At 39.4% G+C, this 15,243-nt stretch overlaps 2 protein-coding genes across 5 annotated transcripts in view; one reads left to right on the plus strand and one right to left on the minus strand.

Moving 5' to 3' along the window:
• Positions 1–15,243, minus strand: part of zmp:0000000926 (ataxin-1-like) — an 89,052-nt gene that overhangs the window by 34,075 nt on the left and 39,734 nt on the right. The gene's annotated exons all lie outside the window — the stretch shown is intronic.
• Positions 710–13,962, plus strand: LOC122981938 (dysbindin-like). Its single transcript, XM_044350815.1, has 4 exons — positions 710–1,148; positions 10,498–10,647; positions 11,009–11,158; positions 12,238–13,962. The coding sequence occupies exons 1-4, from the start codon at positions 1,106–1,108 to the stop codon at positions 12,525–12,527; spliced, it is 633 nt and encodes a 210-aa protein (XP_044206750.1). The 5' UTR covers positions 710–1,105; the 3' UTR covers positions 12,528–13,962.

Genomic DNA, 15,243 nt, shown 5'->3' on the forward strand with positions numbered 1-15,243 from the left:
TATGGCTGTAGACTCCTAGTATTGTTTAAGCTTGATCCATACTGGGTACTAAATGGATATCTATCCCTCTGCTACATCAATTGTGACCATTCTTTCTTTGACCTATCTATCTCAAGTCCCCCAACTTAATACAAATTTAATGCTATTTAATACTTTCAATACTTTTAATAAGGCTGTTAGTTAAAACCTATGAACCTTTTAGAATTATGCCTTATCAGAAAGTGGCACTGTTAAAATTAAAGCAATATATAAATAATGAAACAAACATAGATTAATAATAAACATAACATTAGGCTACATGACAGGGCATGACATAATGTAACACAACACAATACAATGCATAGCATTACATGAGTTTCATAACATTTAGTCAGGTTATATAGTCAGTCATGTAACCTGCAGATTTTCTTTCCTGACTTGCTGAGAGACTGTGATGATTTTATATATATGCAGTACCTCTGATCCTATCACAGTTCCACTTCTAAAGCTTTCATCTTACAACAAAGCAAATAAATAAAAAAATATATAAAGCAAAGCAGTAATGGTTGAGAAGGGAGGGGTTAATCCTGGTATATTCCTAAATATTATGTAAAAACCTTATATTCCTCCTGATCCTACTGACCCCCTTGTCGTTACCAGTTGGTACAGGCCACAACGCTGTAGCCCACTATCAGTCACCCCCGTCCCTAAGCTGCACAGCTCCCTACAACCCTACTGAGCCTGTCTGACAGAGCAAGCGAGCAAGCGCGTGTGTCTGTGTGTGAGAGAGAGAGAGAGACACACACACAGAGGCAGCCGAGATGAGAGTGTGAAGCAGTGAGAGGGAAACCTAGAAAGAACAGCAAAGGCGATCAGAAAGGGAGGAGGGAGTCAGCGAACACAGCAAAAAGGCTGAGCAGAGTAGAAAAAAAGAGGAGAGGAGAGGGTAATGTGAATGTACTATCTTTGATAGTCCTGGTGCCAAAGTCAAAAGATGCAATGACTAGATGACCAGCCACTACACACACCAGCATCCTGTCCTGGAGCCTTGACAGGAGGGGACAAGACAAATTAATACGCACTAAAAGGCAAACACTCTCTTCAAACAGCCCTACATCACTGGATCATGTCGACTACTGGGTCAACCAACCACAACAAACATCTGGCATGTAAGTAACCGACAGTGTATGAGTTAAGAGAAATGTAGCTGCAGACAAAGTGGTAGTAAACAGACTTGCAATATTGTACAATATTAATACTGTAACTTTACTGTTCTGTATGCAGAATTACTCTGCATAGTTGCATAGTTTAACACAAATTTCAGTTCAGTTCAGGGCAGTGATTTACCACATTCATTTCCACAGTATGGTCTCTTCAGATTTTAATGGAATATCTATGCATTTCCCGACTGAGGGAAGTTTTATTATAAAATTGTGCAGAGGATATTAACTCCTTACTACTGGTTCAGAGTCCTTCACGAGACATGTTTAATCCAGCTACAGTTACCTCTTTGAAAAGATAACAGATCAATACTGGGTGTAGGCCTACTTTATGTTACATACAGTGCTGCCTGGCTGTTACATAATTTTCTCCAAGCTACACTGCTGAAAAATGCCCCCCCACCCCACCCCCAAGGATTCATCAAATTAGTACTCACTGAAATACAATAAATTACACATATTCAGTTGACCCTTATCCTCCTTGATTCAACCGTTAAACCAATTCTCATTAGCAACAACTGTAAAAATCTTATTGTAACAACAGCCATACTAGCCAGGCTAATAACAGCCATAGGCCATCTCTTTTTAACTAAATTAGCCTGACAGCCTTGATAGTGGTTCGGCACTGTTGATGCAGATAAGGTTTAATCCCAGTGAAGGTATAACAACTACTTCTTAGAGTCTGACTAAGCTAAAAGAAGAATGTCTTTACACAGAGAAACACGAAAGACATGCTAACTGCTACCTGCTTGCTTCCTAATTGACCTCACAAGAGCAGTTTTTTTGTGTTGAAGTGTCAGGAGAACAATCTGCTATTTGCCTACTTGCCTCTTTAATGAACATGTATTTGTGTACGGGTGCCTATGAATGTTTGTTAATGTGTACAGACTAGAAGCAGAGCACTACATATGAACTCTGTGGAGACTATTGAAAGCCCTTTCGACTGATCATAGGGAGCAGTGGGCAACGCTGGAGGTCATCTTTGCATTTAGCCCTGAGTAAAGTGCCTTAATGGCCTCAGGAATGGGAATGGCCAGGGAATACAAAATCTGATCAGACACTTGCGCGTGGTCAGACAAGGTTCAAGATAGAATCCCAGCACTGGGATGAAAGGGGCTTGAAGATGGGAATTAACTAATGCAATGGATGTAGACTTCAACACAGAGGGGGTGGAGGAGATAATAGAGTGATTGATCATGCATACATTTAAATAATATGTTCATAGAGAGTATTCGTTGGATCTGTTCTTCAGGTAGCACTTCCTGCAGTATGACGTGGTATGATGATGCTATCACTGCTATCAAAACTGACTAGACTGGATTTACTCTCTACAACATGGTTTTGTGCTTATGGATACGAATGTGTGGGCGGTGAGGGGAGTGGGGAAGCATGGCGGGGGAGGTGGCTGTTGTGGTGCAGTGATCTCACTCATAAATGATTTATGCTTGATGGACTGCTGTGGCTGCGAGGCCAGCAGAGGAGAGCGATTGGCTCTGTAAATAATAGCAGTAATACCTAAAGATGATGTGGCTGTACATTGCTGAGAGCTGGGTGACACCATCATCGGCCCCCAGGGGGAAGTAGGAGCTGCAGGAGAGGAGGGGGGGGGTGGAGTTTGAGATAGATGAGCTGTCAAATGTGACTGGCCATGCAGTGCAACTGCCTTACTAGCTCTTTCTCACACACATAAACACCCAGTTTCTGGTTCATGAAAACAGAAAGATGATCATGGGATTTCTTTCCACTTGCCACAAGGGGATTGAATGCTACACCATGTGACTCTCTGGTTCAATAGGAACATTTGTTCTCTGCTTCTAGTGCAGTTCTCAGGACTCTTGATGTATGACTGCACCGTTAAAATGACAAAGAGTGGCTGGTAACACATGTATTCAGAGTTTAATGTTTTCATCATCAAAAGATGCTGATAAGGTAGCCAGAGAACACATCGTATGCTGGGAGCAAAATAACATGACAGACCAACATGTAATCTGTCATACTTGAAAGAACCAGCAATGAGTGTTGATTAACAGGAGCAGAGGAGTGGAAGAGGCAAAAGGGTTAGACCCTAGAATCACAAGTATGGAATAATCATGTGCTTCAGCTCAACTGTCACCTCTGGCCAATTGGACCACCCACCCCCACTTCGTCTAAAACACACACACACACACACACACACACACACACACACACACACACACACACACACACACACACACACACACACACACACACACACATCAATGCAGGAGTGAAAATGTCTGAGGGAGAAATACTTAGGAGAGAAAATGTGAACTGCAAAGACGATAAAGAAACACATGCAAAGAAAGGTTTATCATTAAATGCTACATACAGTTATTTCAATCCTGTGTGTGACACACAACAAATACACAAAAATTGAATGGCGTGACTGCACCCTTGTATTCGTCAGTGTGAAGCTTAGCTGAGGCAAGCAGACTCAGTAAAGCCTTTGCCTCATATCACTGACACTACAGTCACTTTATACCAGGAATAATGCACAGCAGGCTCAGGTTGCATAACACCACATTCTCCTTTCTTTGACAAACAAATTCTTTCTTTCTTCCTTCCTTCCCTTCAAACTCAGCCAACACGGACATCCTACATGCATGTAAATACAACCAAGGCAGTAAGCTGAGTAGTCATGCACTATGATGCAGTAGGAATCCAGTGTTGTAGAGAGTGCAGTTGAAGGATTGTACGAGCATTATGTAACAATAAGCCCTAGGTAATTATGGTTCAGTGTGGGCTGAGGTGGAGTGGGGGGTTTCCGAGTAGGGGGCATAGGTCCTGTCACAGAAGATGGGTCTTAAAGCTTAACTTGGTTAGTGGCCTATAGCATTTGTATTTCTGCTTCCACCCAGAGTGAAATCCTCACTCTTATGTTTTTCAAAATAGTGGCACAAGATGAAAAAAGGAGCCTCTATAGTCAGTTCAATATAAATGTGTTCCATTACAGAGGCTACCATCTCCTTTAAAGTTTGTACCTCAAAAGTGTCAAAGTAGGTCAACAAGGCTGTCCTTTCCAAAGGCTCCTCTGACAGCAGCTGAGTACCGAGCCCTAATTTGGAAACCCAAATTTGCCACTTATATTTAGCAAATTCTTGGAGGGAAACTTGGATATTTCTGACTTTAGGAGTCGATGAGGATTATTTAAGTTTTGGTCTCTCTGAGGCTAAAGATATGGCTACATTAGCCTTCTGTACAATGAAATTGGCAATTCGCCAAGCCCAGCCCCCGAACATCGTCCAATCATAGCTTAGCAACCGTAACTAGGCAAAGCAGGCCTGTCAAGCTGTCAAAGGATTTCTTTAAATGTTGAAACAGTGTACATGGGACCGTATTGGACACTCGGTATCTCAAGAGTTTGGAGGATGGCATCTTTCATATACCCTTTACAAAACCAAAAACACAACAGCAAAAGTGAGAAGAATGGGTTACACTTAAGCGGCAACTACCACAGCTTGAGGCTGAAGCCAGTGCAGTAGTACTTTTTAAATACCTGGCTCTATTGACTCCCATTCAAAATATGTCCACTTCTCTCTAGAAATACCATATATTTCTTATTTTTTTGAGTCATTATGGTCTCAATTGCTAAATCCAGGCTCTTTAATAATTGTGCTGGTGGTCATTTAGGAAATTATTGCTCCATTAATAAGATTTGAAGACTTGTAGTAATGATTGAAAGTCTGCTGGCACTCTCCCTGGCTCCGGGACTCACACTGTCTCACACTTTCACACTCTTGTTTAAAGAATAAAAAGTGATTTTGTGGTTAAGGTTACACTAACAACACCCTCACAGGATTCAGTCAATATTTTGGTAAGCTTAATGTTACTTGATCATGATACCTGTCCTGTTAGCACAATTTACTTAAAGTAGCTAATGTTATCACAAGTGTGCACTGGTTGATGTTCCTGGTAAGACAGAGTTTGCTTAGGTCCAAAGAAGCTGGGCATGTTTCCAGAGAGTGAAAGGCAACACCCCACACTCCTTGTTTGGAAGGTCCTGGCTTCAAATGGAAAATATGGCACTGACCATTAGCTGCAACTCTGGGCTTCAAAACAAACCCCAATGCAAGCCAGTGGGTGACATCACACCTTGCTATGTCCATCTTTATATATAGTCTATGTTTATACTGTGTTTATCTGCTCTAATGTAAGCTGCAAATGTTAACAGCTTGCTACCTACAGTAATAACCTAACCTTGTTTCCAAAGGCAAGGGGCAAGTCATTAACAATACTATATCAGGGGGTTACAGGTTACATCAGAAACCTACACTCACCCCCCCCCAGAATAATCTAATGTCAGTAGTCAAACATGGATATAAAAATATTTAGCAGAGCTATCATGAGCTGGAACCACTGAGAGCAAAGCTGGACTTTGTAGTCTGGCAGTGTAATATTGAACAAAGCATGCTGAGGCACACTGTTAGACAAATGATTTCTCGATTTTCAAACACAGTGAATCGCTGTTTCTATTGGCCAAACGCACATAACGTCTGTGGTGAAATATTAGTTTTACTTGGGAAGGAGGTGCAGGTTAGATCCATAAGCATTCAATACTGTTATGCAGTGGTAAGGTTAACAACACCGCTGTCCCAGGGTAATCATCAGCAGAGCAAGTTTCAGATCTAAGACACTGCCAGATCCTCTTTTTGCAACAGCAGTCAATTATTAATTCTGTCTTTCTTTGAAAATAATATTGTTTTTACTGTCCATCAGTGGCTGTTTCAAAGCCATGATGTGTTTTAGTGCAATATCAGCATCGACATTCATTACATCTGTTAAATCAGTGTTGAACCAGCAGATTTGAAGCCTAGTACCTCACGAATTACAGTATATTTTCTTCTTCCTCTTTTATAAGCTATGTCTCTTAATATCCTGAGGCCAACACTTCCCTGACAAAGCAAGTGTTGGCCATCAAAGCTGTTCTCTGTTACTTGACCCACCTTCAGTAAATCCTTTCCATGTGACCTGTATTTCACAGTCTGGATAGGGGTAAAGCAGCAGCTTGGTAAGAAGTGAATGGGTTGCCTCATTTAACACAGGGACTGTTTCATGTGACTTTGTGCTTACTGACCCATGCACGAACATGTCTTGAACATCAAAGTCGCCCGTTTACTGGCAGTTCACTTGCTTTTATTCGTTATGCAACAGTTGCTCATTTTCTCACAATGTTTTTTCCCCTTTGGACTGCCTCCGATGATTAAAAAGGGGAAAAATACTTTACTTAATGAGCCAAACAGCCGCATAAGGATTGTTGATGTTTAATAACGCCTGTCAAAAGCAAGGGATTCCCCCCGTGGAGGCTATGAACACCATCTGGGTCTCACATTGAGCATGGTAATAATGTAGCCTCAGCCAATTTGCATGGACGCCTCCTACACATCTTCCACAGCAGGATGGTAGACAACTCAGAGGTTATCTTTTTTTTATCATCTTTATTACACAAGGACTATGCACAAAAAACATTAATCTCAAAAAGAGAAGAGATGATTTATGCCAGATTTAGTTATTAGATAATTTCCAGGTACACACAAAACTATCACCAGACACTAAAAACATTCATTTACATGCAACACCATTACTTAGTCTCTATAACACTAACAATTACAAATCTACAAGCACACATCAACATATAAATACCAGCACATTAATCCAGTACAACTATAAAATTACAATTCATTAAAAATCTGAATCATGGTCAAATTAATGTCGACATGACTGATTGCTCAATATCCATTTTTTTTGCACCATAGGAAAAAGAAAGACTGTGCATCTGGATGAGTCAATCTTTTACATATATGTTTTTCTCCCAGGCAGGGGTAAACAGAGACATGCAGCTGAACCACTGCGTGGGTTGGTCATGTCCACTGGCTATCTCAACTTGAGTAGTGAAATTTGATTTTTAAAGGAAGGGACTCTGTGAGAGAGGAAGAGCTCAACGGAGGGAGAGATCCGAAAAAGCCAGTAGGCATAGCTGAAGTTTACGTAAGCTGTGTAGTTTCATCATCATCAGAAGCCTCGTCACTGCTCTAACAAGCCTAACTGATTTATTTATCTAAAGCTTCCCACTGCTGCTGAATAATTATTGCTGAATATTCATTGACACTGGCAGGTGGCATCCAGGTGGCAGAGGTTTGGGCAGGTTGGCATGTTGAGGCAATTGGTGTCCTTTAGATATAATTACCTTGATTGACAATGCCAGAATAATGCAAGGCAATGGACAGAAGTGCCTTGGTCACACAGTTCTTTTTGCTGTCTACTGTTTTACTGGACTGATGGGACATGGCTGAGGCAGTGGACTTATGCAGTGGTATGTCTACATTTATTGAGGTGTGGGATAATGTTGGCAAGGGTGGATTTTCCACAGCATTTTGACTATTTCAGATGTCTATATATTTTAAAGTCATGCAGTTGGGTAACAATTTAATAGAAAAGCCATTATAGAGTAAGGTGTTGGGCCATCACAAGTCTTTGTTTGGTGTTTTGATGATGTTTGTGAGCGCTGTCTAACATTTCAGTTTAAAATCTCTATAAGTCTTCAAATGTGTTCAAATCTGGTGACATAACAGACCATAACAAATGATTCATTATCATTTATATTCATTAAATATTTCAATGACCCTCCGTGTCCTGTATAGAAGCATCTGAATTTGCCATGTTTCTTCACTCCTTTATTCTGCTTTTTCCTTTTCATTTTTACACCTGTCTGTGGTATAAAATGAAAATTACAGCTTGTAGAAGGAAAGCCTGCACTCAACAACCTTGCAAATAAGCAAACATATGCAGCTGTCCTTTGCCACCTACAACAAATCACCATAAAACATTCAATATATTCAGGGCATTGCTTTGCATTGCATGTATTTACCTTAGTAAATGAGCACCACAGGCTTTGATTAAAGATGGACCAATATTTTTTTTTCAGCTAAATTAATTTACCTGCTGGAACTGGAACTGCTTAAATTTTTAAGTTTCCAGACTTCTATAACCTGCTCTTCATCTCAGCTTGAGGCTAGCAGATCAAGACTACATCAGCCATTACTAGCATAACACAACTGCATCTGTACAGTGGAGTGAATTGAATGCATTGTGGGTAATATAGGCATATTCTTCTTTCTTGACAAGGGAGAAGAATACAACAATTCTGATCCTTTTTTAAAAACTGTCCATTGAGAGTCCGACTGCTTCTAGTACTAATACCACATACAGCGTGTGTAGAACATGATGTGTGCATGGATCCAAGTTGCACAACTGCTTGTGGGAATTACTAGGATATGACAATTTGGATATACCTCATCCAGTCCAGCTTTAATAGATTAGATTTTATCATAACAGCAAGAACAAGTAACGAGCAAAATCTTTTTGAACCAAGCTGATTTGTCACTTGTCTCCATTGGACCGTAATGTGAAGTGGGGTTGCAATTAAGTTAGAATTTTAAATTATATTCCATACAACAACATCACCAGTGTAGTTTGGAGTTTGGAGATCTGATATCACTAATACCAGTATCCAGTTAGTTAGACATATTAGTGATTTATTACTTTAATGTTGTGTAACTACTTTACATTTTAAATTTGTGTCTGGCCTCTAGATCATATTTAATCTGGATCACTGTAAGCTTTACAGCATTGACTTACTTGTTGAAACATCAGCCAGAGAAGTTTCCTGACTTTACAGACAACTTGAATAACAGAATAAAGGGCTGTTGTTAGCACATGGCAGTGGACACACACCCCACCAGAGCTGTGGAAGAGTGACTGACAGATTGACTGGCTGAATCTCCAGAGACTGAGCTGTCTGATGAGGGAGGCTGGCTGACACAGATGTGCTGCCATGTTTGTTTTCAAACAGGAGAAAAGCAGCACTGGAATCATGTAAACATGTTAGTCATGGAAGCTTAGTACATGTTACACACAGGGTGACAAAATGAGCATAAACTGAATTATACACACACACAGACACACACATACACACACACACACGCAAAAGAACATATAGTTCGCATGCTCACTCTTACAGATTCATATACACACGCACACACATACATAACAGCACTACTGACATGAGTCAAAGTGTCAGCTCATGGAGGCCAGTGGGAGAAGGCACAGTGTGTTGAGGAGAATGTAGCGCGGTTACACAACCACAGCTGGTCAGCTTGGCAGAGGTTGATGCCAGGGGTAGACCTAAGGACAGATGCCTTCTTGTTTTTCATACCATGTTTGTATTTTCACGCATTCCTCTTTTCACGCTTCCTTTTCTGGACCCTTTCTGCCCATACATATGATTCTGCAAACATTGAGACAGACAACCTAAAGATATTCAGTCTACTGTCACAGAGGACTAAAGAAGCCAGAGAATATTCATATTGTAGAAGCTGGAACAAGAAAATGGGCATTTTTACTAAAAAAAAAAAAAAAAAAAAGGAATCAAAATAGCTGGCAATTAATTTTCTGTTGATAGACTAATTGATTAATTGACTAATCATTGCAGCTGTAAATTGGGAGCAGCACCAACTCAAACCAAAATATTCAGGAAACAAAGAAGAAACTTGGATCTCTCTCTCTCACACACATGTATCTAATGTGAACAACTTTTTGTTTGTTGGCATTCAGATTTTCAAGCAGCATGGGTGTTTGACTGTAACCACTAGAGGTCAGGCTAATACCGTGATGACATTTTCTTTGCCTTGAGAAAAGTCACAGAAAGGGCCGACTGAAAGGAAATGGCAAGAGAAGAGAAAAGACAGGAGAAGGGTATTGAATGCACTGACTTGTGTTTTAGGAATGTGAGAAATTGTGACCATTGTAATGACAACTGATGAGTTTACAGTATTAGTCTATTAGTCTACAGTATTAGGTTCCTTTAATAGGTTGGCAAACAATGTTAGGCTACCACAAACATTGCCATCTCAATTAACCTCAATTATCTTAATCTCATTGTAAGTCTTCAAATCATATGTTCTTTTTTTTCAAGCATGTGTGGTTTATTGATAGTAGACTGTAGAGAGAGGACATGAAATGAGGACAGAGACAAAAATGGGGAGTAACATGAAACAAAGGTCCACAAAATGACAGTCCCTCAACGTAAAGCAGAATAAGGCAGTTCATTCTTTTTCCATCTGCAATTAGCCATTTTTTGTGCACTGGAAAAAGAGACTACACCACCAATTAAACACATATTTTTTTTTCAACAAATATGACACAATACCTCAATAAGACAATTTAGATTAATGAGTATTTTTTATGTTTTTGTGTGTGTGTGACTTGTTTTGTTGGTCAGCGGAGACAGACAACTCTCAGAGGGTGTTGGACAATGATTCTGCCCAGCAGCTGAAGCTGAGGGAGAGACAGCGCTTTTTTGAAGAGGTCTACCAGCATGATGTGGACAACTACCTGCCCTCTGCTCACCTGCAGATTGACTGCAGGAAACGTGAGCGACTGTCTACTTTTACACGCCATGTCGAGCATAAATGGAGGCATAAATAATTAACAACTATTATAAATTGAAGTAAATGAAAAGTGGGAATGAAATGTTTTGAAAGTTGCTTGCTGTTGGGCAACTGTTTCATATCTGGTTTGATCTGAAAGAACAATATAATACAGAATACATTATACCCTTAACTGTCACTATTTATTAACATAATTAACACATCAAAACATTAAAAAACTATTCAGTTGAGAATAACTCAAAAGCTGGTATTATATTCTATTTACACATCAAGATTCAAATGATTTGTATGGCTTGTGATATAAACAGTGTGTATTAATGGGATTTCTGCCTGTATATGCAGCCCCTATGGGTAGTATATCATCTATGGAGGTGAATGTGGACGTGCTGGAGCAGATGGACCTGATGGACATCTCTGACCAGGAGGCCCTCGATGTGTTCCTCAACTCTGGCTCAGGAGCAGATGAGGGAGCGCTAGCATCCCCACTACCAGGTGCACTGATCTACTTTTTCACTGTCAACATTTTGAGTTGCAGAAAAAAAGCACAGCTTCTCCTAAAGCCATTCTTGTAACCAATTTTCACATGAAGATTTTAGAAAAGGAGGCATAAAATAGAGGTTCCAGAAGCCCAGAATGTCAAGATTTGACATATTTGACATGACTGATATTCTTTATGTAGACTGTATCTTGATTTTTTTTTCTTTTTTCAAATCATTAGGTAAACTTTTTTTCTTTTTTTACATACGATGAAACCTTAGAAAAGAGATGGCATGTCTACTGGAATGGAACCATTATTTTGTTATTATTTACACCTGTGTTTTTCCTGGTTTGACAACTTTGTGTCTGCCGTGAAAAGGGTCCATTGTATCAGTGGTTACAATTAATATAGAATTCATATATACAGGGACACAAACATTTTTGGCTGCATTCATGAATAAAAGTTAGTAATTCTCTTTATTCAAAATTGATACATTTTATGGTAAAGCTTTGGTAAAAAGGTACTGTAAGATTTTTTTGACATTTTGGGTGAAATTGATCAAACTCACATCCTAAAATTAGTGTTTAAATACTGAAACTATTAAATTTTGATATGATCTCTACTTTAGTTGCACTACATAGTGGGGGAAAAAAGATTCAGGAGAGTCATATGAAAAGTTTTGTCATTTGCAATTGTAATTTTGGCTTTTCAACATCAAATATTTTAGGTTTACCACTGTTGCAGGTTGCACAGTCACAGAAAATCCCCAAATTGCTTTGATGTGACAAATACGGGATTTCCCACAGGTCGAGAATTTATTTGTGGTTTGTCAAAACTTACAATCCACACTTGAGAGTTTTTTTTACGAGGGCAGTCAATTTTCTAATATCTTTTCAGCAGACTTTTAAATTAATCTGCGCTTTTAATTGCATTACAGGAAATCAAGAAAAATTGCATTGCAAGAAATCTCTTTTCAGTGTTGACAACTCTATTCATGTTGGCCAACCATATCAGTTAAATAAAAAGGAAACATTGAGTAATGCAGGCGACAGGTAACAGGTACAGGATATGTTCTAACAGCTTCTGTTCACAGAGTATGAGGATGAAGACGAAGATGAAGAAGATGAAGACGCAGAGGTTGTCTACAGGGAACATGCGCCTTTGAAACGGCAAAATGAAGTTCACCGTGGTTCAAAGTCTCGCATGTCCTCTACATCATCTGGTTCTAGTGATTCCAGAGGAATCGACACACCTGTGATCCAGTCGGATGATGAAGAAGTCCATGCTGACACTCTGCTGCTGACCTCTGTTCCCCAAACCAGGGATGAAGAAACAGAAGAGGAGGAAGAAGAGGATAGATGCCTTGCAACTAAATCTTCATAAAGACTGAATTTTACTCTCTGTAGAGATACAGACAGAGGGTTAAAAGAGTCTCTACATTTCTCTACAACCCTCTACATTTGCATTCCTTTCTTTTGAGGAAAAACCCTAGCATGGTTGACCTGGCTGTGATTCGTGTCTTTTGAATATCTTACAGAGTACTATGGGGTTTTCTGTACAACTTAAAAGCTAATCTATTTTTCCTAGTCACATGGTAAAAAAAAAGTTTGTTGCAATGGTGTCTAAAGTTCCTTCTCTGTATATGCAAATTATCTCGTAATCCCACGCTCATGCTCTAACATGTTCTGGTTGAGATGAAGTCAGTTATTTTCTTTTGACTTATTACCAAAGGAAAACCTCCCTCCTGCCTATTTTGTGTCTTGAAGGCAGATGTCAAACAGCCATGAAAAACAAGAAGGCTAGAGTGCATCTCTGCTTTAGAGACATTTAAGTAAGAACAAAAGTGAAGTAAAGACATATTCACTGAACAAATGCAGAGATAGTCAAAGAAAAGGAAAATCCAAGGCACCTGTAAAAATAACTAATAAAAGCTTTTTAATTTTTACTACACCTGAACTCGTACATTGAGTACATTGGATTTTCCTCTTTTTGCATCTGCTATATTTGAGATTGACATTTAGATTGTGTCCCCCTCATTATTAAATAGACCTCCTCATGAACACATCACCTAACACCTGATCTGTGGCATGGTTCATCTTAAACTGTAATGAGCTATTTCATTGTTCCGTGATGATGTTTCCACTTTTGTCTGCAGTGTGAAATGGCTTTGAGGTGAGCATTAAAAACAGAGATTTAAAACTGACAGCTCCTAATCGCATGGCTTAAAGACTGGACCGAGTTCAAAGGCGCAAAGATACAGTTTTAAGTGCAGGCATCATGCACTTAATAATGCATGATCATGAATCTATTGACGTGTGCATGTGTAAACTATTTACAGTATCATGGATGGAACTGTGTTTGTAAATGCATGCCTGTTTGTTAGTGAATACTTTATATTTTTTTAATTATGTAACTACAGTGTGTTGCATTACTGAACTATGCAGGTGAAACCTGTATAAAGTACTTAGTAAAACATGTCGCTCCTCTCCTCCTTGTGAGATGTAAATTGAGATTTGGATATATTCAATTACATAGAAAGTGAGTGATTAAGCAGACAAGTATTGTTTGTTTATTCATTCACTCCTGTGTGTGTCTCTTTGTACGGGTGTGTGAGTGTATGGGGGTGGGTGTGTGCATGTGTGTGGGTGTGTGTGGGTGGGTGTGGACGGGAAACATTAGAACAATACAACACGTATTCCCTTGGTTGAGCCTATGGTTACATTCCTAACAACCTTTTTATAGTGTAAAACTTGATGTGTATCTCTTCCCCATTTGACCAACTTTAACTCAATAAAAAGAATGAAGGTTAAAACGACAATGTTAACAATGAATTTATGTTTGCCTATGTTGTCTGTCCTTCATTCATTTGTTTCTCCTTCATGTGTTTTTATATTGTCTCGCCACACTTGAAGACATGACGAATAGAAGGCTGTGTTGCTGTTCTAAACCTCAAACTAGTAATGATAAAATAATATGTAACAAACAAATGGAATGCTTCACATGCGGGCAAACATTTTAACAATGTGTAAGACGTCTGCATACTGTATAGTTAAAGCAAACACATGACAAGCTCAGTCTGTATCTCAAACAAAAGCCCAACATTGTATTCACCTGTGTAGTATGCAAGGGAGAAAAGAATTTCCCCACAGGGAAAATGTAAATGTAATATCACATGGATTTATAAAACTGGTGCAAATTGGCAGTTGTTTTCTAGTTCGGCTAGTTTTACAAGTTTGTGTCTGCTTTACTCTCAGTTGTTAACTGCATTTTCTCAGATGTCATTGCAATCTTTGGTTGGTTGGTTTGTTCTCTATCATGGCAAGATCTGGTTTTGCTTGCAGAAATGTTTGCCTGTGCTGAACTGCTGACGAGCTACGAGACACTGCATTGTGCCAAATGTGGTTTGTTTTTGTCATCCACTCAATGATAACAAGTGTTCTTTTTGATTTCCCTCTTGGCAAAGAGCTTGCATTGTCTCATAATCGCACACATGTGAGTCAAATCATTGTCTGGGTATTCCTACGCTTGGACCTATATATAGTACACAGACATTTTAACTTGACTGACATCCAGTTATCAAAACTTCCCAACAAAGTGGGAAACACACTGTTAACCTCTGTACCCTGGGGAGGCCAAAATGTATGGAGCATATTCTACAAGTACCTTCAGTGTCTGCACAGTGTATTATGATTATATTCCTCCTGCTGCAATAACGATACATCCCATAAGAAGGCACAAATTATGTGCTAAAACCTATCCTCATGTAGCATACCCAACTGTCTCCAGGTACACTGAAATTTTCAAATCCAGACATGTTTTCCCCCTCAGGTCAACCTGTTGAGGTGAGTACTGGATCTGGCAATGATATTTCTCTAAACTCTCTGACTAACCACTAATATGCTCCCTGGAGCAAGTCAGGCCTTCTGGCCTCCAACACCACTCCTGCATGAACTGTCACTGCTGAACTCATGAGAATGAAATCCACTGGGTATTTACTTAGGCATAAACTTTGGGCTCAAGTCAAGTCAAATCATGCCAAATTTATTTGTATTGCCCAATAGCACAAATTTGCCTCCGGGGGCTTTACTGTCTGTACAGC

This window comes from Thunnus albacares, chromosome 5, assembly GCF_914725855.1.
Source record: "Thunnus albacares chromosome 5, fThuAlb1.1, whole genome shotgun sequence".
Taxonomy (NCBI): domain Eukaryota; kingdom Metazoa; phylum Chordata; class Actinopteri; order Scombriformes; family Scombridae; genus Thunnus; species Thunnus albacares.